This window comes from Tympanuchus pallidicinctus, unplaced genomic scaffold (genome assembly GCF_026119805.1).
Source record: "Tympanuchus pallidicinctus isolate F22 unplaced genomic scaffold, pur_lepc_1.0 scaffold16, whole genome shotgun sequence".
Classification (NCBI taxonomy): domain Eukaryota; kingdom Metazoa; phylum Chordata; class Aves; order Galliformes; family Phasianidae; genus Tympanuchus; species Tympanuchus pallidicinctus.
This window is the reverse complement of record NW_026294679.1, coordinates 15,268,095-15,293,901: the sequence shown is the minus strand read 5'-3', so window position 1 is coordinate 15,293,901 and position 25,807 is coordinate 15,268,095. Positions and strand designations below refer to the sequence as shown.

Sequence of the window (25,807 nt, the reverse complement as noted above, 5' to 3'; positions counted from 1 at the left end):
TATTAACTGTCTTTCTTTATATTCATTTCCTATTCATGTCAAAATCTCAACGTACATTAAATTAGAACCATAATCAGTGAAAACAGTAGAGGAGTTCTGAGTCACAGAGCTGCTATTAGGGCTGCATAGGTGTACATACTGACAGGTGCATGAAGTCTCATTTTCAGTGACACTGCTTGCCAAGTAGTGAAACAAATACTGCATCCTTTTGTTTCCTGCTCCTAGGCTATTTTTGGTTACCTTTGTAAATAACAGTTTATCTAAAACAGACTTACTTCCTCTCGGGTTTTAAAGATGATTCTTCCAACATATCCTTCTTCTGGGAACCAACTGTTCAAGAGCTGCACAAGCCCTTCTTCAGGACCAATTACTCTCTGGAATGGTGGTTTTCTGCATTCACTCTTTTCTTTAGATAAAAAACTTTTCTCTTCCATCAGAAAATAGTCTGAAGCACAGGACTCGGTGCCTTTTGTGGTCTCCAAGATCTGAGACACACCGCAATAAACGCACAGCAGTTAGAGTGCTAAATATAAACACTGCATAATTAGTAGCTATAAATGAGTATGAATGAAGAAACTTTAAGAATCAGTAACTATTCTGATAGTGTGGGCATGATTTCCAATTTATTCTTCCTTATGCAGTTATTTCATGCCAGGGTAATGCACTGTTCTCTTAGGCCTGCCAGGTAGCTCAGCTATTCCAGGCAAGGCCATCCTGTTTTGGCTTATCTCTGTCCTGTTAGGCAGGCCAGACAACAAATGCAGCATCCCAGGACAGCAGGGTCCTTTCCCACTGCTGGGATAACAGCCCTGCTTACTGCTTTTTCTCCTCACAAACATAGCCTTTTTACTCTCTATTCCTGTGCTGCTCAGATCCAAGGAGTTGTGCAGCAAAGTTTGTCTTGTTCTAAAGACAGCCCTCTGGCTGTCGGTCACACAGACTGTTCTTCTCAGATGCCCAAATATTACAGTACTAATAGGGAGTATGTTCTAAGTTTAAAAACCCTTTCCGAGAAGAAGCCAAGATTTGGAGAAAAAAAAATAATCACAGGTATTTCTGTATTTCCAATGCAATTAATTCCACAACAATATATTTGTAAAGCAACTCCTTGCTGTATTGCTTCCGCATGCAAAAAATTAATGGAGACAAACACCTGGAATGAAGTCAGTGTGGGTTGATGCAGCAGAGACTACAGAGCAGCGGGCACTCACCTGATGGAGAAGCTGTGCAGCCGTGGTCCCTCCACTGATGTTAAAAACAGTGAAGGGCTCCGGGCCTGGAATTCCATGGATTGTCACTTTGTAAGGCACAGAGGCTTTCCTTTCACCTGAACTAAACAACTGTTCAGAGAATAGGTTACTGAATGCTTTAGGTTGCATTAAAATGTAGACAAGTTGTAAAGAACTCAACCAAGCAAAGCTATCCAGCTAAGGCATGGCTTTTACATTACAGAACAAAGAATTTAAAATAAATAAATAAATAAAGCTTTATCCTCCCACAGTTCCAGTGGGATAACCCTACTTACTTCCACTGTCACCCAGAAGAATTATCCACTGGGGCACTTCTAAAAAAATGTGCAGGTTTAGGTCAAATATCTTTGAGCGTCTGTTCATAGAAGTCTCAAGACCGTAGCAGACATTAAGATAAAAATACATAGCATTCACAAAAAATAATTAACTTACTATAGATGCAGGCACAGTATTTCCAGAGGGACTTTCTTCCATCCTCCGACTGTTTATGAACAAACTAGAGATTTCCAGTGCCTCATTGTGCAGGTTATGGAGCTGGACATGTCTATAGCCTAAAGAGAAAACAGCTTTTCCTAAGTACTTTACCACACTGTAGGACAAAAGTCTCACAAACTGAAAACTCAGATTTGCTGCATTTTTATCTAATTGCTTTATCTACAGAATTTACAGCACTGGAAAAATACTGCATTGATACTCTTGTCTGCAAAACAGTGTAATCCAAATGCTGTGAAGTTTGAATGACAAATATAGCTGTCTACCCTTACACTGCTGTAATGTTCAATCTATTCATAAATGAAAAAGCTAATAAATATTAGCATATAAATGAAGCAAAGACAGTCTCACAGGGAAATGTGTATATATTTGTGGCCACATATCCTCCTATGCTAAGACTGTCCTGTTGTATTACAGAGGCATGAAGTAAACTCAGAACTATGTCTACCATCCTGCTGAAGAGCTGTTGGCATCATGGAAACTCCCTGCCCAGGTGTCACAGAATTACTAGTGCTGCTTAGATTTTCACTCGCCTTTGTTCACCTTTATTTCATATCTTCTATGGACAGTGCGGAGGATTCACCTCTGCCTCAGTGATCACTAGTTAGAGCAGTTTCTTTGGCAGAGGGCAAACAATGGAGAGAAACCATTCTGGTCTTCCTAAGGGAGCAGCAAGTCCTGAGCTGAGTCAAGCCCCTGGGGCAGCTGCCAGCTCCACGGGAGCATCAGACCAGCATCCCACTGCTGGGGTAAAGCATGCTGCCTGGTATTTGTTCCCTGTCTCCTCCCGAAGAACGCAACCAGCTGATTAAAAATATCCCTCCAGCAGGATTCAGTCCAGGAATCCGATGAACGATTTTGGCATAAGATGTTACTACAGACCATTTTACCTCTTTTCAGAGCTTTCAGTGGAATGATTCTCTGAGCCGTTATAGCTGAACTGTTATTTTCAACAACTGCAAACCGAAGAAAGACCAAATCTTCAAAATGAACCCGGAAAAGAAACTGCTCGTTCCACATTGGGTTGAGCGTGTTGCGATGAATGGGTTTGGTCCGGAAATGGCAGCTGTCCAGGGGCATCCCGAGCACATCGATTTCGATGCAGGGACTTCCTGTACTGTTGCTGGGGCACACGTTCTGCCCAGACACGATCTGAAGCCGAGGAGTACAGATGTGTGAATTAGCAGTTATTCTTATCTGCCACAATTCTGAGCTAAACATTGTTTTCCATCACAGCCCCAAGTGTGGTTTCCTAACCGGTGGATTTAATTTCAGTGCCCCCCTACTTTTTTCATTTCCAGGGCTCTAACTTCAGCACTGCTTAAACCCCACATGCCATTGCTACAATATCTTTCCTCTGAAAAAAATATACTGCATATCATGAGTGCAACCACTTGAGGCATTTGAAAGTTAATCCAGAAGGAATGTCCCAGTAACACAGTCAAAAGGGATCAAATTTTCTTCTCAGTTACTCTGCGGTGATGGCACTGACCTCTGCCTTGCTTTGATGCACACAACAGAAGCATTAGGTCTGCATTCACCCTGGCTGAGAGTCCTTTGGTTCTTATGAACCTGAGTTTTATGCAACATTTCCTGAAGGGAATACCATTTTTTGCCACCAATCCAAGAATAATACATCTGATTATATGACTTATTTGAAAATAACTGTTCAAATATTCAGTACGGTTTTTCATAATGACTTTTTGTGTAGCCTCTCACATGTTCACAGACCTGAAACATCCTGGCCCTATATGTAAGTACACACAGTTGTGCAATGGCAGAAAAGATGTTTTCAAGACTGGATTTTGACAAAGGTTGTGAAGAAAACAGAGAAAGCAACTAAGGTTACAAAGCAGTCAATGAAATGAAGATGACCGTTTGATTCTTCTCTTTCCGATTTCTTTTAGTTAATTATCCTTCAGAAATAGATACAATAATTAAATGTTCACACAAAAGCCTGACTAATGCTGGCTTAAGAGTGCAGTCAAACATTGCCTATTTGTCTATCCAGCTGCATAAAATTCTCTTCTAATGTACTTACTGTTAAAGAATATATAGCTGGTTCCTTATTATCAAGATCTCTTTCTAATGGACAAAACTGCTGGTACATTGAGCAATTCTTATCCCATAGAACAGGAGGTTTCAGAACATATCCACAGCCACCATTCGCCTCAAACATTGCTGCATTGAGTTGCAGGGGAAGATCTGTGAAAGTAAGGCAGCCAGCACTGAGACAAAGCTGTGGTACAGTAGAAAAAAGAACTGCAAGACAATGACATGCTTTAAGTATCTGGTTTTGAATTTTAGTTCTGTACAATCAATTCAGGATTGGTTTTCAGAGAAAGCCGTAGTTTATGTACCCAATTTATCCAATACTCAATTATACAAAACTATTAGTTCATTCTCTTCTTTCTTTTTCTAATGTCTTCATCCAACTGTAGGACCTGCATATGTATTCTGTGAGAAGTGTCCAGATAACTGCCATGAACTGTAGAATGAAAAAGCATCAGCTGTTTAGCTGATGACCCCTCCTTTGAAAAGGTGAGGGAATACAATATAGTAGAGAAAAAAAAAGTTTGAGCAATAATTAACTAGCAACCAGCACTTCTACTAGAAACAGTTCAGTACATTCTTATACTTGAAATTACAGAAGATAACAGACGCCTGAAGTTGTTGCTGGGCCAGGCGCTTCTGTGGCATTGGAAGACAGATCTGCCTGCATCGGCATAGAAGCTCCTAAACCCAAGGATTGCTGCTCTTAAAGATTAGATTGCCACTGTCAATCAGGTCAAATGCTATTTCATAGTTTAAGGACTTAATTCATGTGTAAAATGCATAAAAATTAGAATCACAGAATCATAGAATTGCGTATTCCTGACTCATACCGTCTGTCTGGTAGTTAAGAGCCACGAGTTGCACGCCATGGAGCCAGAAGATGAGTGGATGGGGATTGGAGGAGTCGATGCGCGTGGCAGCAGGGTACGTCCGCAGGAGCTGGCAGGTGGTGTGCTGGATCAGCTTCTGGGAGTACCGCCGGCACAGCCGCTTGGCAGCGTTCTCGTTCAGGGAGGAGATGTGGTAGCACTTGGGCGTCCTTATAATAGCACTGAGAGAAGCTGGAGAGTTGTAAGGAGAGGAAGGGTCTTCCCACGTCTGCCGCATCACATCAAAAGGACCTGGAAAGCAAACAGTACCCTCAAGTCATGGCTGCAGATCCAGAGACTCCAAGAATCCGGTGTTTTCTAGTGAATCATGTGTCTGTACCATGGTTAGAAAAAAGATGATCCTGGAAAATTATACCATTCAGTATAAACATCAAATTCCTTATAGAGTAAGAAAGCTTCATGAGAAGAAACATAACGTTTAAGTGCTGGAATGACACTATGATTTAGTACTTAGGGTACTAAAATCCAAACTCATGGCTGTAGTGTTGGTATCTATAGATTTGCATCACAAACTCTCACATGCTCACCCAGCTGTAGGGCCTTCTGGGATACACTGTGCCATTCTTCTCATTCATACATTTTACATTAGGAAGAGAGGCAAGATTGAAAGCTATCTGCTTAGTCTCTGAACAGGCAGTCTACAGAGTGCCATAAGAGTTACGGGACAAATGCAGCAAAATACTTAAGAATTGGACACTGGAGTTCTTCATTTTTTGATCACTAGCTTCTGGGAGGGAACTAACTGTGTTTGCTCAGCCAGGCATTTGCGCTGGAAGAATAGCAAGAGTCAGAAAATGAGTGTAAGAAAGGGTACAACTTTCTGTCAACAGCACTGTACTGAAAGGCAGGGATCTGGAATCATCCCTGCTCCAGGGCTTTTTCTGTACTTTCCTGTGTATTTCTTTACATCTGCTCACATGCAAGAGTACAATTCCCAACTTCACAAATTGAAGCTCCTGTGGAGTCAAAGTATTTTCAAGGTGTAACTCAGGAGTTTGTGCCATCACACATTAGGATTTGGCTGTATTTTGACAATGAAGTCTTACTACAGACACTAAAACTCCTTTTCAGGATCCAGCATAATAGTTCTGCCTTCTATTTGAACTTAAAAATATATTAATTTGTATCTTCTAGAATATAAACTTTAAGACATTTCACTTTAAAAGTGTGTTGATTTTGAATTGCTTATAAATTAGGGTCTTTATTTTTCTGTTCTCACATTCCACTACTATGCACTCAACACTTTTTGTAACAGTGTTACTGTCATAGCTGCTGCAATAACAAAAAACCACTCCAAAGTTCAGTATCTCACACATTGTTAAGTATTTGATCTTTAACAACTTGGTCTGGTACAGCCATTTCACGTGACTGCTGAAAGATGCTAACTTTACCTTTTCCAGATGCTTTGGCAAGAGCAGCTGACTCCCCAGGGCTCAGTCTACCAGGATTGTTGCCAAAAATGGACTTCCTGCTTTTTCTTTCTTTTCCTCTGCTAGAGCCAGATGGGTTTAGAGTTGATAAGCCTGTTCCCATAAATGTAACATAAATGAGCCAAAAAACATGACCAAGAGGGCATGACATTTTCCATCATATTTCACATAATTTTTGAGCCACGAATACTCCTGTAATATAGTACACAGGGCAAGCTGTGTGTTTTTCTCCATCATTTAATTTTAACGTCCTTAGATATATATATGTACCTTTACATACTATATAAGCATATAGTATATATGTTTATATACATAATGTTTATAGAACATATATGAAGCAATACAGATGTACAGACATATCTCAGGGATACAACTTTTCCTCGTTTTACTTTTTGACTTGAGGAAAGTACTGACTCTGTCCCAAATTACAAAGTAATCCTAATTAATACTAAAAAATTCTGCAATAATGATTTCAATATATTCATCCCAACAGAAATTAAAAAATATATATCCTTTCTACAGAAGCAAAAAAGCCATACAGTATTGAACATTATAGGATTTGTCTAGGATATGGTACCTATACAATTAAATAAATACACAATATTATTTAAAGATACAATGTAATGGAAAAGCTCTAAGTGCTGTTGTTTGAACAGTTTAACTTCAAGGTGTTTTTGGAGTTATCTTCTGTTTAGAATTTGTATTTCTGTGACGAGAAATGTGGTAGGTGTGTGAAATCCATTAGGCATTTTACGGCCAATACGTACTAGAAGTGGAGCTGGAAAGCTCTATTATAGCTATTATTCAAGTATATGCATTCAAGCAAAATAATCATTAAAATCATAATTGAAAACCCAGTGAAGTAAACAGACTGCACTCCCCTTGAGATCATTTTCTTTCTGCTGACTTCGAGAGAGCTCATGGCAGACCATAATTAAAATCTAAATCTAAATGTATGATGCTCATTCTGACACACACACAAACACACAACAAGGAGCTGAGGGATGCTTAGAGATCCATGCTGTACTTGTGATATAAAATATAACAAAACAAGTACACTATTATTTGCCTAATGGTGACTCAGAAAACAACCTTCATGTTCTCCCATCAATTCACACCTGCCTAAAGACTGGCTATATACCAATGTTTCATCTACAAATATAAATCACAAAGAGAATGCATTGGTCTTGGTTCTGCTGAAGTCAAGTCCAGAGCTGTAAATTTTCAGGTCTCAATCTTTACAGCATGTCTACATGTAGTTTGTAAAATTATGCTGATAGTTTCAATGTAACTGCCTTGGGTTAGTAAAATTTAGTACATGCATAAATGTTTTCAGTGCTGGAGACTTACTGTCTCTTTGGGCCAAAGCATACACATAAACAATAGAAGATGGTAGAAGCTGAGATCAAGGAATATGAAGTGACTAAAAAGAACAAGGAGTTATGCACTATGTGCTTCCAGAATGATTTAATCCGAGTTTTCAATGGATCAAATGGATTTGGCAAGCAAGATCCAGGTTTCAAAATCCTGTTGTGGAGACAGTCACTGAGGAAACAGACTAACCTCATAAATCACCAGAGACCGCAATGCAAAACATCAAGGTTAGCTGAACCATATGTGATGGCCACAGGGTAGACTGCAGCCGGGAGTTTTCTTTTTAGTCTTTCCCATGGGCATGCTTTGCAAGTGATAGACCTTCTCCCAGAGGCGAGCTCCATATTTCATTCCAATTTAAACTGAGCTCCAAAATACAGCATCACCTATACATAGAATCATAAATTCACAGAATAATGGAGGTTGGAAAGGACCAGAAAGTCATCTCGTCCAACTCTGTGGTCTAAGCAGGACCAGCTTACAGCCCACCATTCTACCAGAAGGAATCACAGAATCACAGAATTGTAGGGGTTGGAAGGGACCTCCAGAGATCATCGAGTCCAACCCCCTGCCAAAGCAGGTTCCCTACAGCAGGTCGCACAGGTAGGCATCCAGGCAGGTCTTGAACATCTCCAGAGAAGGAGACTCCACCACCTCCCTGGGCAGCCTGTTCCAGTGCTCCGTCACCCTCACTGTAAAGAAGTTCTTGCACATGTTTGTGCAGAACTTCCTATGCTGCAGTTTCCAGCCGTTTCCCCTTGTCCTGTCTCCACTCACCACTGAAAACAGTCTGGCCTCGCCATTCTGCCCCCCATACCTTAGATATTTACAGACCTGGATCAGGTCCCCTCTCAGTCTCCTTTTCTCAGGGCTGAACATACCCAGTTCCCTCAGCCTTTCCTCATAGGAGAGATGCTCCAGGCCCTTCACCATCTTCGTGGCCCTCCGCTGGACTCTTTCCAAGAGATCCTTGTCTTTTTTGTACTGGGGAGCCCAGAACTGGACACAGTACTCATCTGGAGTACTGTGTCCAGTTCTGGGCTCCCCAGTACAAAAAAGGACAGCACAAATCTTTCATATCTCCTCTCAACCACTGCACCATATCCTTTAGGTTAGATAATTTAGTGCCAGGCTCTCATTAGACATTAGCTTATTGCTTTACCACTTTGAGAGTTTGAATCCTGAAGGCAGCAAACTCCCATCTTTCTTATTCTAAACATGCTGGAATAACAGGTCAAACTGCAACTGTTAACTGCCTCACCATGTACTTCTTTCTGATCAGCGGCAGGTTTGCAGACCCTGAAAATAATTAACAGTACTTCTTTTGGGTACTAATTTTTTATTTTTTTTTTTAAATTAATCTTAATTTCTATTAAACTTACTTATACCATACTGGTAGATAGCCTGGTACAGTGGAGCTGGTAACTGAATTTTACGATGTTTTGCTTAAGTGCCTTCTTGCTCAATGCACTTGGTTGTGCTGATCCTGTTTTTATGCACTTAACTTTCCTTACTCATTGTATGAGGATCCTCAGCACCAAGCCAACAGGTCAAGTGCGAGTGAGTTATAGTAGCATTCTGCTCAGTATGCTTCACTGCCTTTGGTGACCTAAAAGAACAAACCTTCATTCTCGTAGATGATGCTACAGTGATATCCAACAGACTGAAACTGAAGTGAAATAAGGACCATAAGGGTCAAATACCACTGGCACAACAAGAACAGTGGTGGGTACCTCCTTACCAGAGGTTTAATGAAAAATAAACGTATTTTCTCTCTACAAGATGAATTCTGTTTCAATCAAGAAGCTGGCTGAAAGTCTGTGTTACTCAGTAGGCAAGGCTAAATGAAGAGAATGGTCCTTGTCTTGTTGTCTTGTTTTATAGTCACAATCAATGAGCGACCTTCAGAGACACAATTGTGAACACAGAATAGAAGTACATGGTGGCAGAAAAAATGAAGTATTCACATTATTATCAGCCACTGACTATTCCCTTACTATCTCCAAAAGTCTCACATTTTCTGAGTTGGGGAAGAAAATTAGTCAACAGAACTACATAATCATGGATCTACCAGTCTTGCTGTCAGTAACGGACAATATGGAGATAGAACAGCAGAACAGTGACATGTACCACATCTGTGACCTCCAGATGAGCAGTCAGCAGTACAGTGGTCACGATGTCTACATGTGTTGCAGAGAAGGCAGTATTTGTCTCAAAGGAGGAAAAAATACATGAGTTTGTTGGAAAACTAACTTATATAGCTTCATATGTTCATCTGTGAATGGAACTTATTTTTCCTGATTATTCCATTCACGTGCCTTTAAAACAAGAAGAGGAAATCTCATAGGGAAAGCATTTCTTTTCTAACTGAAAAAACCTAAAACATTATAAAGATATCACAGATCACCATAACTTCTTTGAGTGTCAGAATGTTTGGAACAACTTAAATTACCTCTGCTTAATCTTAAATATCATTCTTTAAAAGAAAATATTTTATTTGAAAGGTTGGAGATTTCTGTAATGAGTATCAAATTTGAATTTTTAGGAGTTATTATTGTTACAAGTAACACCTACAATTCTTGCACTTATAAAAGATAATAATGGAATGCCTCTCCATTTTTCAGCATGTTTATCTTGCCTATTTGACACTATTTTATGTTTGGCTAGCTTCCCTAATCTGATTATAGTTCTATTTACATAAGGTCATGATTTGGCAGAATTGCTAACTTTTCCACACAGAACCATTCCATTAAAAAGTAGATATTTCATTCAAAACATTAAACATATCAGTAAACAATAAAATCTCGATTTAAAAGAATTTATGTACAAAAAAGTATGAGCCAAAATATACCAAACTTCATGTTTTATAGAATCTATGATTCAACAAACCAGTAACTATCAGTGGTCTACTCTCCAGTTCCTCTCTTTTCTCTTGCTATACAAATAAAACCTTATTTTCTTAACCCTTTCCATAAGGAATGTGTGAGTGAACGTGCATTCAGCTATCCTCACCCACCCCATGAAAGGGCCATTTTGTTCTTCTTCTTCCTGAATTACCAGCCCAGATGCTGGAAAAAGTAAGTGATTTCAGAACCTTTGAGCTTTCAGCATTACCCCCACAAATGGCTCCCCTCCTCTGCACTTAGGAAAGAAATGAAAATGGAGGCTGCAGGTAAAAATGAAACACTGTAAAATGGGATCACTTTAAGAAATGTGACAAGGTCTTCCTGGAAAGTTTCAGAAATATTTTCCTTCCGAGTTTTGTGTTTTTTTAACATGGAAATTCAGAGTTGTTATGACAAAGCTTTGTTTCACCCCTCCTGAAATAAAGAAGCAGTTGCCTAAGTTGTGAAGACCGGGAGATTTCAATTTTGTAAGCAATATGCTTTCCCATGATGGATTTATGTATAAAACTTTGATTAAATAGACTAACAAATCATCAAGAAAAAGGTCCTCAGCTTCTTAAATGTGAAGATGCTTGTACTGACCAATTCAAAACATCAACACAGTATTTCAAAGAAACAGAAAGTTTAAGGTAATAAAACAGAAGTCTACGTACCCGGGAACTTCACAGCTTGACAGTAAATGACAAGATCTGATAGCTCTGGGGCTATCTGTCGGCTTTCCTTCTTGTTTTGTGGAAGATAGAATTCTTCTCCCAGTTCCATGTCGTAAACCTAAGTGACAATTCCAATAACATAAATAACAAAATTACTGAATATGAAAGTACTCTAGTATATCTTACTTATGTCCTTAAAATAATTAATCTCATTCTTTCAATGTGGGTTGCTGTCTTTGCCTAACAGATCTCTGGCTTATGCGCCAATATCTGTCACTGAAAGAGGGAGAGTGTGCAAAGACATCCGTTAGAGTCGGTTCTACAAATTTTTACAAAAACACTTGTGTTCAGGAGAAACTACACATCAGTGCAGTGCTTTCGGTGTCTGATGACTTAATGAAAACAAATGTAGTTATTCGACATCATAAAACAATAAATTAAGTTATTTCGATAAAAAAGATGTTGAAGACTGAGATGAAATTGCCTATTGGTATTGGGCACTCCAGTAACCCTACAGATTTAGCTGTGATTACACCTTTCACAGACAGCACCAACAGTTATAATTTTCAGCCAACCTGCGCATCCAATAACCTCTAAAGACTTTACTTGACCAGCATACAGAATATTCTATTTAATTCATACATCTTCTCTGGTGTGTTTCCACGCTTTCTATCTGTTTCCATTAAATACATTTACCATCTGATGTCTCAGTTACCTAAGCAGTGCAAATCCTTTTGAAGCTGGTTATGTATCAAAGTGTGGCTGAGAAGAAAGGGGAAAAAGCAGAACTACCTTTCCTTTATTACTGTAAGTAGCACAGTCAGCCTTCTTTATTCTTTTGGCAGTCTCTTCATTATATTCAAACTGCAGTTTATCACTTGATAATTTATTCTCAGGTCGGTCGTCAAGAATGTTATCTAAAAATCAATGGGATTTTAATAAACATAGAGCCAAAAAAATTTCAACTGGAAATTTAATGTGAACTAACAGTGGTTGTGGATAATGCCATGAATTTTATCTGAATAACCAGATGCCAGAATGATGCATTTACTGGTCAAAGCATTCTCTTTTATTTTAGTAGTAGCTTTCTACTTGAAAATTTTAATGCTGAGCTTTGGTTAATATATTGCACTTCTTTAAAGCCCATCCTTTTGTGCTCAGAAAATGCTCAAAACAAAATCATTTCATGGATTTATATTAATTCTTCAAGCTTGCCATGTGACAACAAGGAATACCCCTGAGTAAGAAAGAATTGCTCATGTCCAAACACAATTAGCCACACCAAACATGTATCTTTGTACAGAGAGTTTTGCCTTTTCTCTCCTTGCATTCACTGTACACAAATATTTTTTACAGCGATAAAATTCCTCTTCAAAGCTGTGTATTTCTCAGAGAATATTACAATTACACTTCCTAATTGGTCTTTCTGGATCAAAATATTGAAACTGTCACAAAAGGAATGGTTTTATTTATTCCTGATACCCCTGATGCTTTCACCATACTCTTTCTTTGCATAACCAGTGTCGCACATGCAGTCCTCTAACATTTCCTGACAGTTAACAATGTCATATAAAAGAATCTGATTGTAGTTTTACTACGAGGTAAAAACCATATATTTACATGGTTGTTTTTAACAGGCTGGTGATGCAGTGCTGATTTCATGCAGTTAAAATGCTCAACCAAACGGCCTTTACCTTCCTGGCTGTTAGGAGCAGGAGAAGCATTAAGGACATCTGCTACAGGGAAACGGAGTCAGAAGGGGAATAAGAGTAAAGGAAATTAAGATTTACAGCCAGAGAAATGAAAATTAAGTGTCAGTTGTAAAACTATTAGCCTGACACAAACCTAATGTATCAGTGAGGAAAATCAAAACAAAAATTTCTAGAAGGTTTATGGACTGTTACCTAGATTAGTTTTGCCAAAATAACCGCATACGTAAAAATCCCAAAGAATAGTTGTAATAAGGCAGTAAACATGTCTCAGTATTCATGTATTGTGAGCTGTGACTAACTCTCGTTACCTTCAGATTTCTCAAATCTTCTCTTAACTAACACTGCTAACCCATCACTTACTGCAGTCAGCTAACAATATTTTCCTGACAAACTTGCTAACAGCAATCTCAGTTTTTCACAGCAATTTTATCTATGCTTTCCCCACCCTGCTCCATACAAGGAGAATACTGATGATAGCCAGCTAGACCAACTTTCTAGCAAAACACAACTGAAGGCAGCACCAGAACTAGCCTCATAGCCTCTGAAGAAGATAAGGCTCCTCAGAGACCTGATAGTGGTCTTTCAGTGTCTAAAGGGGGACTGTAAGAAAGGACAGACTCTTTATGAGGATCTGTTGTGATAGGACAAGGGGAAGTGCTTTCAAAATAAAAGAGGGGAGATTTAGATTGGACATAAGGAAGAAGTTCTCTGCAATAAGGGTGGTGAGGCACAGGAACAGATTGCCCAGAGAGGTGGTAGATGTCCCATCCTTGGGGACACTCAGGATCCGCCTGGACAGGGCTCTGAGCACCTGATCAAGCTGTGGATGTCCCTGTTTATTCTAAAGGAGTTGGACCAGATGGCCTTTAAAGGGTCCCTTCCAACTCAAACAATTCTATGATTCTATGATTCATAAATGTTCTATTAGCATGAACAATACTGCTGCCCTGCAAGCAGTAACACTCAGATCCAGCATCTATTTATTTATTTATTTATTTATTTTTCCTTTTTAAAAAATTCAGCACAGAAGGAAGTAATGCAAATAAGAGACCAACCAGAAGAAGGTCCTGTATTGCAGAGTGTGTGCTTAAGCCTCACACCTTCCCTGAACATGACACCTAGAACTTAAGCAGGTACACATTAGGCTTAAGGATTCAGTAAGTGAAATCCTTAAGTGATTTTACAATTCAGCCAGGAGAATGTGCTCAGCTGTTTCAGACCAATAGCCCATCTAGCACAGTATTCTGTTTCTGGCAGTAGCAGCAGAATATACTGTATTATGTATGAAGAGAGCACTAGGCATGGTCCATTTCCCTTGAACCATCCTAACATCCACAACTGCTAAATGTTGGGCCACATGTTTCTAGCTACAACTTTTGATTAAAACCCTGTCCATGGTTTGTTCAATCCTTTTTCGGATCTGCTGATATTGTTTGTCTCCACAATTTCCTGTGGCAGCAAATTCCCACTGTTTACTACCAGCTGCATAAGAATACTTTCTTTTACCTGTTTTAGACTGATTTACTTGTTCTATTGAGAGCCTCTTAAACCTTGCAACAGTCCTGTGCTTCCTTTTATTCTTCAATTAATCATTTAGTAAATATTCTTCAAATCAGCCCTAAGCCCTCTTCTCCACCAACTGAAAAATTTCAGCTTTTTCACATTCCCACAGAGCCACTGCCCATTCCACTTAGTTTGTTGGTTCCCCTAATCTCTAATTTATTCCTTCAGGAATAAGAACTCAAGCTGTGGAACAAAGAGGTTTTATAAAACAGCAAAAAGATGCTTTGTTTTCAGTTCCTGATAATCATCTTTTTGGATCTACACTATTTTATAGGCTTTTTTGGCTGTCACCATACACCTACCTGAGAATTTCAGAAAACCTATAACAACTTTTAACATCTCCCAAACGGTTGCAGAGAGTGTAGAGCTTTGAGTCACATAAGCAAGTTTTACTTTTTTCCCGTGTATTTATTACCGTGCATTTATCTACACTGAAGTACATGTGTAAATTTTTGTACCTTAATCAGCTTTATGACCCATTTCTGGAGATATCTAACAAAGCTGGAGCACTTAACTAGAGCTTGATATGACTTCCAGCTATTGCTATTGTCTCATCTTTCAAATGCACTATGATCTACATCAATATATTCTTGGCAAATTATCAAAATAACAAAAAATAATGAATATGAAATTAAAAAAATTGAACTAAAATAGATATTTCAGGGGTATCTGGAATTAGAAAGAAACAATATGGGGTTTTGGAGAATCTGCATCTTAGATGAAGATTCCTTAAGATGCCATTTTAGATTAAGACAGGCAGATGAAGGATTTAGTCTGTTATGAACTTTGAGCTTTCAGGTGTCTCAGCTCCTTAGGAAAGACAATATTGTTGAATGTAAATAGAGTAAACTGTGAAGGTAATCATTTTTTTCATAATTAATGATAAATATAAAAATAACCCATAACGACTAAAATTTAGAATATGTTGCACAGTTAAAACATCAAATGTTTGGATTTAACACTTGTGCCCTCTACACCACACTAAAGTGCCGATGAGGACATTTAGTATATCTTCCTCCAACAAGGTGAGATCAACTTATCTTTATCATTCCTGAACCAGAATAATATTTACACATCTTATTGCTACAGTTCCCTAACAGCAGCACTGTAAGAAAGAAATAGATATTCTTACCATCAGAGAGAGATTCATAGTCATAGTCATACTCATCCTCTTCATCTTCTTCCTCTTCATTGGCAGGTGTAGGGTTGCTAGCACCATTGCTAGCCTGTGCTTGCATATGCGCCAGCTGGTGAGCCTATCACAATAGAACCACTTATTAAATTACTAGAAGGTACTTTTAGTAATAGTTTTCTTCACTGATTGCATCTTACATAAAAGTACACAACGTAAATGAATTACTTCTAGCTGTAGTTAAGTCCCACTGCTTGCTATTCAGGAAGGACTATACCTTCTGTTTCAATATATCCACTGGTGTTTGATGGGCTTTGAGCTTCTTATTTTTAAGCAGGATTTTTCTTTTCAGTTGGTCAGGTGAAGGAAGCATGGGGTCGTCAGAAAAGTCACTCTCAAATAAAAACTTGGTCACCAGCTTATCTCCAAATACATTCTGAAATATTGAGAATGAGGTATATTATGGAAGAATCCCAAGACAAGTCCTTGGATTAATTTACTGCAATTTATGGCCCACCTTGAAAATTTCAGCCATCTTGCGCTGCTGAGGTAAGGAACAGTGGTTTTCTATGGATATGATAATTGGCATGTCAGAGGTGATAAATGCATTGCGATCAATGGCTTCAACTACCTCCTATGAGAAAGAAGAGTCATTGAAAGAACATGATTATTTTGCAGCATTCAGTTAGCTTATTTCAGTTGATAGGCATCTGTTTTCCCTAAGAAGAAAGAATCCATACTTTGTTTCCATAACAAGCCCCTACAGATCAGCCTAGCATCTCTTTATAAAAGAACTGATAACAGTTACTTAGATTTACACTGACACATTAAAAAAAGCCACTCAAAAATTACCATACATCTGCTACAAATACAAATGCAAAAAGCATAATTTTTACAATTAGGGAGTTCATATCTGAAGTAGTACATCGTATTCTATTAAGATTTAGTCTATTCAGACTTGCATTTTCCTAGTAGACTATTTTTTTTTTTTTTTTGCCTTGTCGGAGAAATAGTACAGATTTGTTTGTTTCTAGATATAATTACTAGCATACCTTAAAAGAGATCTTAGTAGTGAGAGTGTGCCCATGGTAAATGATAGGCATCCCATCATCACCATCCCAGCAGTCTAATTCAACACTTCTACAGCCTTGTAAGAGAACCTGCAATGCAATTGAACAGAGTGAGCACATACAAGCCACAGCCTGATATTATCAAAGCAGAAGACACTGCAGAGGTAAATGAAAGCACAGTGGTTCAGAAAAGGAGCTGGAATGAGCAGCCTCTGTAAATACAGGCCCAGAAGCTGCAGTCCCCAGCTAACTGCATTCCCTAGTGGGAAAATTAAGAAAGCGTGTATGTTTTCAGGAGTACTATAAAGCTTGGAAATTCATGGTACTTTACAGAATACGTGGAATCTGCTTGCAGAAAATGGTTCTTAATGTATACCTCAGTGTCCTGAGGGAGAAAAACATTCCTGCATTTCCACCTGCAAAAGCAGTTGGAAAGTAACATGGCAATATATTCTAGATTGTTAACGTGACAGCTTATGGGCACAGCATTGCTGCTTTTGCTTTGGGATATTTTGTTGGTTTTTTTTTTTTTTTTTTTTTGGATAGGTTTTTAAATAGAAGATAGTCTGAAAATATTATCTACTGAAGAACTTACAGAAGGATAATCAGAATGCAAATGTGCCTGACCATCGTGGTTAGTGATAATAACTAGTTTACTTCTTTGTTTGAAGAAGCTGTGCTTTCTAGAAAACTACCAAAGAAAGCAAAGAAGCAGGACAGTGGGAAAGATAAGCTGAATTATGCACTGTTGGTCCCGTGCTTTTTATTGCTGTTGTTTATTTAGAACTGCCTATCACTGAAAAGTTATCTCTATTCCTGTTAAATATTTTACTGAAAATGAAGATCTCTAAATCAAAATCATTTCCAGCAAATGCACTCATGAACAAAGAAGAAGAACAACTTCTCCAATTCAGAAAAATTACTTCTGCTATTAAGAATGTTTTGGGCAGCTGTGTGTGTGGCTGGTATCACCACTCATGTGAGAGCCAGGCATGCTGAGCCAGGACAAGCTGCCCTGTCCTCTGGGATAACTGTCTGGGGACAGGCAGAGGCTTTCCTGTATCATGCTTAATTTAGAGCCAGCTGAGCTCTATCTCACTGCCAATATATTCCCAACAAAATACTCACACCACTCTGTGCAGTGAAATTATGGGAACCTCCTTTGCAATCATATTTTTCAACATCATTATTCAGGTTTTCCTAATACAGCTACAGCCCTCTATCTAAATCCCCAAGTAAAGTGGCACATGGGACACCAGATGAACCCTTTCAATAGTAAGTGACTAATATCTAGAGTAACAAAAGCACTACTTGCAGGAAATGCAGTGCCTTCTCTAGTATTTGATAAATACACAGACACACCAATAAATTGGTATGCACACAAACACACACAGAATTAAACGCCCTAGGAAGAAATTACTTTTTTCCTGTTCATCAGGCAGAAAAGTGTAAATAGCTCTAGAATATTCCTAGAAGCAATGTCTTCAGATGTTATAGTTCCATTTGAAATTAGTCTTTGCAGTGCAATGTACAATATTTCAATAGTGTTTCTGACATCTGAATGAACTAAAATATTAGATCAGTCTTTCCTGTGGGAAAGTCTAATTTTAGTAGGTTGGGTCAGACCGACTGGTGTCTAGATGCTATGAATCTCAAACTAAGCCCTTTTTTTTTTTTTTTTTTTGCCTTAGAAAAGGCATTTGAACACAACTGTGCTTATGGGCAGCTTTCCCACACATCATGTTTTCCAACATCTTACAAGCAGGGTCTTAGAACATTTGGAGTTACAAAGCAAAAATGTCATGTTCCTGCACTTGACAGTTAAACAAACACGTTAATACTGAAAACTACGCAATGATCTAACCCCATTTACCTGGCTATAGAGCTCCACTGAGGATTCCCCTTTAAGCTGATGGCCAGTAAGATAGGTATTGTGGGAAGATTCAATATAGTAATATGACAGTGGAAACTGCAAGTCCTCAGCATTCTCTTGTGACTCATCATTTTTGGAGGCAAAGTTGTCTTTATCCATCAAAAACCTCAAAGTGAGAAGATGTCAGGAAGTTACAAGCTGTGCTGAGTATTTTGTGAACGTCATGCACACATTAATACACTGGTGTCATATATATAAATTAACAATTACCTTGCAAATCCTTCGAAAGATAGTAGCCCCTGCTGGCACATATTGACACTGGGTTCAAACTTCTATAGGAAGGAAGAAATTTAAGACACATATAACAGTGATTTTTAGAAATACTGCTTTTTTGTATTTTCACAGTGTAGTTTGCACACTTAATTAACTATATCTAAACCCAGCATTTTTGTTTCTAAAGGAGTTATGTGTCTGGAATACTCATGCTTGCTTTAAAAATCAGTAAACAAGCAAATTAAGCTTTTAATTGCAGAATAATAGAATCATTCAGGTTGGAAGGGATATTGGAAGGTCACCTTGATCCAATCTCCCATTCAAAGCAGTCAGTACTTTAGCTGAAATTAGAAAGCATCTATAATAATGTATCCTCTTCCTACTGTGTTCAAACACAACACCATGTCAAATTGGACGCTTCTGCTGTTCTACCTGAATGTTTCCTTAGAACTTCTGTCTTTTGGGCTTTGCAAATCTGTTATATATTAATAGTTCAAATACTCAACTTCTAACCTTATTGAACTCCTAAGTGGGTGCTTGGTTTCGGATTGTATTAATTACACATGTGGAGGAAATCCAAATATTTTAATGTAATTTTCCTGTTCTCCATATAATGATCACTTTAGCCACTGTATAGAAGGGAGTAAGATGTCTATATTTTCTTCTGCTCTGAGAGGGTGGATTCCTGTTTTGTTTTGCCTTCTTTTTAACAGTAAAACAAAAACATGTGGAAACAATGTTTGTTTTTTTTTTTAAGTTCCAAGTTAGTATTTACAAAAGTGGTCTCAGACAAGAAGAAAAGAATGCACAACCAAGAACACTTTTCTCAAGTGTTATGCCCCTTCCCAGGTAAAGTGTACACAGCAAAAAAAACCCCACTCCTGTTTATTTGCATCATTTCTTTTCTTTTTATGGGTGTGCATACATGGATACCGGCATAACTTTATAGCCTTCAATAAAGATAATATTAAACTTTAGAGCTGTCAAATGGAAGCAAGAACAACAAAGTAAAATACCCCATGTCTTTAAACAATACTGTTGGGAACATTTACAGGGAAAACAGAAGTAACAAGATTCCTAGTAAAAGGGATTGCAACATGTTTGTGTTACAGACCTGGATAATGCTGAGGATTTCATCATAGGTGCAGTGCTCTCCTTGGCAGTTCACAAGGAAGTCGTTCAGCTGCTGGATGCCCACACCAAATACCCCCAGTGACGTGCTTTCCACTCCAGTACCATTAGTTACAATGCTGGCAGCAGCAATAGCATCAGATATTTGCCTCTGGTTATCTGACAACTGCTGCCTACTCTTAATGAACAAACCAAGGTCTGAAACATTCCTAGTCAACAAATCTATTAAAAATAAACAAACAAACAATAAACAAAATAAATATCAAATACATCATTATGTGTATTGGATACATCGTATAGAATAGAATTTAACATATTTCATTGCAAAGATACTTGAATATCTCATAGAACATTTTATCCATAACATTGTAAACATAAACAGAACCATCTTGTTTCTATCCACTCATAGGAGAATAAGTGTTAACTGTGTATGTAAAACAGTGGGAGAGAACTATTGTAAGCAATTAATTATTATACACAAAATCCTGGAATGTCTAACATGGATCCAACAGTCTCTCCCACTGTCACCCAGGCCCCTCCTGCACCCTCTCATGACCATGTACAGCCTTGAAGCCTTTCTTTTGCTCCGTGCAATCCCACAGCTTGCCCACAGACTTTATATCTTTGCATGCTAGTGGTGCTGTACCCTCCCCACAGGCTGCTTGGCAGAAACACTGCTTTCTTTAAATGTGAACAAAACTCCAAACTTAGATTATGGCAATTGGGGAATGTAAAGAGGGGCAAAGGTTTCCTTTCCCCTTGTCCCAAATGAAACAGATGTACTAGGAAATCAGATAGATAAAAACAAACAAAAAAACCAAACCAAACCAAAACAACAACAACAAAAACAGATGAAACACAGGGCACAGCCTTTTTCTTTCTGATTCCTATGTTTGCTCACTGTATTACCCCTATGGCAGATTCCAGAGCTCCTGCAACCAGATACTTCCTGCGTCGGGCCCAGCCTCTTAGCAAAAAGCTTTTTGCCTCTGCTATGCCAGTTAGTTACAAATCTATCTGGTTAACTTAAAACAGGAGTACTTTTCTTACTTTCTGAACAAAGAACCTGCCTTACTTCTGGCTAAACAGCTGTTACTGGAGGTACAGCAGCTATCCTGTGCTTAACTTACAATCGATCACTCTCTATGAGACTGACTGAGAGATGTTATCTTGAGGCCATTAACTGAAGCTGTTCAGTAGTCTACCAGTTGTGTTTTCTTTAACAAACCTAAATCGGGTTGGAATCCAATGCTGTTTTCATCAATCTTCAAATTAGTATAAAGTGGAGTAGGCTCTAGACCGGATCGATTGCAAGGCACAGCATAGACATCGAAAAGATCTTTAAGGTCTTTGCGGCTACGGACACTGTAAAAGACATGAGAAGTCTAATTTTAGCTATTTCATAAACTTGGATGAAAGAGATCAATACAGAATACCAATATGTTTTACCTGAAAGATTTGAAGAGCTCCACAAATTCCACAAAAGTCATGTTACTGTCAGAAACCATGAAGTTCTGGAATCCCTTCATTCCTCCTTTAACACGGCCGTGCCAGCTACTGCTGCTCCACGTGCTAAATCAAAAAGAGACTGCTGTAATTTGGTTATATTACACATACTGAAACATATTACACATATGAAACAAATTACTGCATTAACAGCAAATAAAGCTGAATGTTATAAGATTAATAATGACAATTATACTTTTTTGTTTTATAATGGCTATTTGTTTCTCACAAAACAACTGCAAACTTTACCAGAATGATTAAAGTATATTTAAAACACTTCCAAGTGAAGAAGGGTCTGCTGGAAATGGCAAAAATGAATGCATTCTCATTTTTTTGTTTGAAGAAAACAGTGTCAGCATTCTCATACCACAAGCTTTAAAAAACATGTCCTGCTGCTTATGAGGTGCACTGAAGATTTGCTAAGGAAAAGATAAGAAGGACATAGAATTCCTTATAGCAATCAAAATAAAACACTAATATTACGAGTGGATACACAATAAAAACAATATTTTCCTCACACACCTGGGGTTTCCTCCTGTCTAGAATTAAAATTAAAGGTCGAGATCTAAAGAAGTATAGCCCTTCCCCTGGTACACAAGCCTCCTCCTTTCCCAGCCTCGTGGGCTTCTCTCATACTTTCCAAAAACAGTTGAGATGATCCTCAGATACTTCAAAGACAGGTCAAGCTACAGCCCTCTTCTTTTAGGCTTGAGCAGTAGCCCCTGGAGGCCATTTCCTTTTAATTATTTCATCCTTTCAGCTTCTTGGACTGAAGGAAAGAAAGCAAACTGATATTTCTTGAGCACAAAGGGGGAAAATAATCACAGAAACAAACTGGCTGTTTGCTGTTCATTATTTTAGTTGACTTCAGTGATACCAAGCCAATTTCCTTATACCTGCAGTTGTTAAACTAAGTTGTGCAAGTGAATAATAAGTTTTTGAACCAGAACAACAAATTTCCAAAAGCTGTATCATAAAGTCTTTGGGCTATTACAAGACTCACACTAGTAACTGTAGCTTTTCCCCAGTTTGAACTACTCCTTCAGCAGTATAGTCAAATCCTTAGTGAATTTCAAGTACTAATTTGTAAGGGTATCAGCCAAATGGCTGAGTTTCGGAGCTGCCTCCTGTGTCTAAACCTCAGTGACCACACCTGCACAATTGGGATCTACCAGCATCCTGCAAAAGGAGGCACTGACACAGTCAGAACTGTCTAGTTTGCAGCAGAGCTCCAGAAATTGCAGTATTTGTTTAAAAATACAAGACTAGGTGACCACATGTCAGCTTTTATTGCTCCATAATGTACAAATCTACAAATCCATTAATCTAGGAATCCTGACATCAGATTCGGTACAAACAGTTCCAACAGCTGTGATGGAAAAACAGGACCAGCTTGTTGTCCAGTGTCCCTAAAGACATTTTGCAGTCCCTGGAAATTAGTGCTACAAGAAGACTTCACATAAATACACTACATATTAGATTCCTCAGTTCACTCCTGGCCTGGGATGGATGCATGCAATTGAAAACACCATGTGATTTTAAGTATTAAAAAAATACCATCTACTTTGGTTGATAATGTTCAATTTGTTTGACATCACTATGGCAAGTACTGACATACTGCATATAACTTTGGGGCTAAAATAATTCCTAACATTTTTATCAGACAAGAAAAATAAACCATGATGAGGAAAGACTCTTGACTCCTGCAGACTGGAAAGGCAGAATACTGAAGGGAAAATCAGCAGCATATAAGAAAGCTCACCATTTCTCCAGAATGTATCTCTAGAGATTATCTTCCACAGTAATTCCACATAAGATAATTTAAGGGAAAAAAAAAAAAAAAAAAAAAGCCAACCAAACAAGACAAGCCCATTACCACCAATTATCAAAACTGTGTAATTAGGGGTAGTCTAGTTTATATCTGTATACAGCTAAGGAGAGCAAACTTTACCTTCCCTTCACAAATAAGTCTTCATTTCTTATTTTTCATATTCTGCTATAAGATTCCCAGTGGTTTTTGCTCCCTTTCCCTTGTTTCCTCCTTAGGGGCAGCACTACACTTTCAAAGAGCTTTAGAATTTGCTGCATGTACATCCACTTCAAATGAATGACAGAAGACAGCTGCAGGCTCCCTGTGTGTGCAAATTATCTGCACATCTAGAATCTGTGAGGATTTATTTTCAATGTAAGCTGTTAGTAAGGAGGTAAGAAATATCAAGACTGTGAACTACACCTGTAAAAATACAGTTCTTAATTCTCTACCTGCAGGTACAATTATTAAAATGTACAAAAATAGCCATCTCTTTCTCATATTAAATTGCAATCAATAGTCTTTTTTTTTCTATTGGATTTTACTCAGAGCTTCACATGTAGCAGAGGCACGGACCTAAGTGATGGTTAGGCTATTGGGAAGGCTATTTTTAATGTACATACCACACAGACAGAAAAAGAGAGCAAAAATAGGAAATCTTCCATGCTCTTCCCTTTGTAGCTCTGTACTCTACATTTAATCATCTGTTATCAGCTAAGACTTCTGTACTACAAAGGCTTCTGTGGAGCCTGGCAGAACCCTCTTCAGAATCACTTCCTACAAGTTCTAGTGTGGAAGGTCCTATCACACTGGGGAGAGCTCTACCAGGAGATACTCTGGAGTCTCCAAACAAGTGCCAGGGAAAACTCGTCATAGCTCAGGGAGGCCTAGAGTGCTAAGTTATGCAGAAACCCAGAACTGAGAGGATTTAAAGCAACATTAGCTGTCCTTCCCCTGGGAATGTGAGCTTTCAGCTGAGCCTTTTAATCGCATTTACAGAACAACAACTCTTTTGGTATGAAGAGCATAAAGCAGATTTGCAAAACAGAGGAGCATTCATCAGAGGTAGTAATGCAGTATTTCTTCAGTTTAATATAAAAGAGAATTGCTCCAATCCTTAAAAAACAAACAAATGCAAAAACAACAACAACCAAAAGTCCTATAAATGTCCCACAGAAATAAATCCAAGCCTGGAATGTTCATCTCATAGTTGTGTTTGACAGTGAAGAACAAGAAGTGAAGAACACAGGGAAGTCTCAGAAAGTAATATTACATGGAGCAACAACCAGACAGATGCCCACAGGAGGCTCTACTACTCACCTCCATCCCTAAACCTAACCATTGAAATGTAAAAGAATCCTATGAAATAAACAAAACAAACCGTTACACAAGGCATATCTCCACAAAATAATATTCTGCCAGCAGCAGTAATCTCTTCCAGTGTTTACCACTGCTTTCCTGGAAATCCCAAAATTCATACCTGCATCCATAATACATCATTATGTTAAAAGATACTGGAAGGTCTCTGTTGTCACTGTATTCTTGTATATCACCAAGTACCATCCACAACTTTAGTACATTATCCTTGTTATATTATTACTACTATTACTACTATCATTATTATTATTTATAGAATAAATATGTTACTGAACTATGTCATTGCACACCACAGAATGACCTTTAATGCTGTGTAAGCAATAGAAAAATGATGAATGTTAAAGGAGAAGACAGAGGGCTGTAAGGAATGAAGATTTCAAAACTGTTCCTCCAATGGTCTGAGAAACTACTGCAGTCCTCACCCAGAACATCAGCAAAGTTAATACTCCCTCAGGTAGAAATGACTTGCTGGGGTTCTTTATACAGAAGATATCTGTAACCATGTTTTGGAGACAATCTGGAGAAAGAATTAAACTTGCTGAGTTTTGGAATGCATTCCAATTTTCTTCTGTAACTGACTTACTAACTGAAGTGTCCTGGCTGGCAGACTGTCTACATTGCTGCCCAAAGATTAATGGTATTTCAGCTTAAATGCCTTATGTTGTGCTACAGTGTTGTCTATCATTCAGATGTCTATCAAAAGACTAATTGCCTTTCTGGCACTGATTTTGTCAGACTTCATCAGCTTGGCAAGAAAAATGATCTAAACAATAGTAATTTTTTTCTTTTTAAATCAAAGCACTGATTTCATCCTTACCTCGACTGACTCTTGCTTGAAGACATTACAGGAGAGGACACTGGTCTGGCTGGTGAGGACGTGGAAGCTCCTAAATGAGGAGGTCCAGATGCTGTCAAAGAGTGAGCTCTTCTTGATGACAGGGTGTTAGATGGAGAAGCATTAATAATAATATTTTGATCTACAAAGGAAACAAAAGTTTGCAGTACTATTACAGCCTCTGTCCCAATAAAAATGGTTTCATCCAAGAGCCCAATACCATAATTCATTAACGCTCAGTAAAACACTACAGGGATTGTAGATTTGTTCCAAGACAGTCAAAAAGATACATTCTGAGCAAGGTTCATACATGCTTTAGTCTGACTAGAAAGGCAGTGCTATCGAACATAAGGAAAGAAGAAGCAGGAATCAAAAAAGAAAGTAGTTTTAAAACTTGACAGCATTTGGAGTTTCATCTATAAAAATAATTTTCCTACCATGAACATATACATATTCAACACTGTAAAGCACATCT

The 25,807-nt window shown here is 38.3% G+C and overlaps 1 protein-coding gene across 7 annotated transcripts in view; it reads right to left on the bottom strand.

Annotated features, from left to right (window-relative positions):
• PLCE1 (phospholipase C epsilon 1) overlaps window positions 1–25,807 on the bottom strand; it is a 149,645-nt gene that overhangs the window by 7,366 nt on the left and 116,472 nt on the right. For 4 of the 7 annotated variants that reach the window (XM_052677947.1, XM_052677951.1, XM_052677948.1 and 1 more), the window contains 20 exons: window positions 25,315–25,474; window positions 21,254–21,376; window positions 21,033–21,169; window positions 19,788–20,026; window positions 18,671–18,732; window positions 18,401–18,566; window positions 16,510–16,617; window positions 15,975–16,091; window positions 15,735–15,893; window positions 15,458–15,581; window positions 12,745–12,786; window positions 11,843–11,967; window positions 11,051–11,168; window positions 6,079–6,210; window positions 4,628–4,918; window positions 3,784–3,947; window positions 2,633–2,894; window positions 1,683–1,801; window positions 1,212–1,340; window positions 276–485 (listed from right to left, as the gene is read on the bottom strand). In XM_052677947.1, coding sequence (XP_052533907.1) covers window positions 276–485; window positions 1,212–1,340; window positions 1,683–1,801; window positions 2,633–2,894; window positions 3,784–3,947; window positions 4,628–4,918; window positions 6,079–6,210; window positions 11,051–11,168; window positions 11,843–11,967; window positions 12,745–12,786; window positions 15,458–15,581; window positions 15,735–15,893; window positions 15,975–16,091; window positions 16,510–16,617; window positions 18,401–18,566; window positions 18,671–18,732; window positions 19,788–20,026; window positions 21,033–21,169; window positions 21,254–21,376; window positions 25,315–25,474 — 2,987 coding nt within the window. The remainder of the gene's footprint in view (window positions 1–275; window positions 486–1,211; window positions 1,341–1,682; window positions 1,802–2,632; window positions 2,895–3,783; window positions 3,948–4,627; window positions 4,919–6,078; window positions 6,211–11,050; window positions 11,169–11,842; window positions 11,968–12,744; window positions 12,787–15,457; window positions 15,582–15,734; window positions 15,894–15,974; window positions 16,092–16,509; window positions 16,618–18,400; window positions 18,567–18,670; window positions 18,733–19,787; window positions 20,027–21,032; window positions 21,170–21,253; window positions 21,377–25,314; window positions 25,475–25,807) is intronic. The other 3 variants (XM_052677950.1, XM_052677952.1, XM_052677949.1) reach the window with 2 other exon arrangements.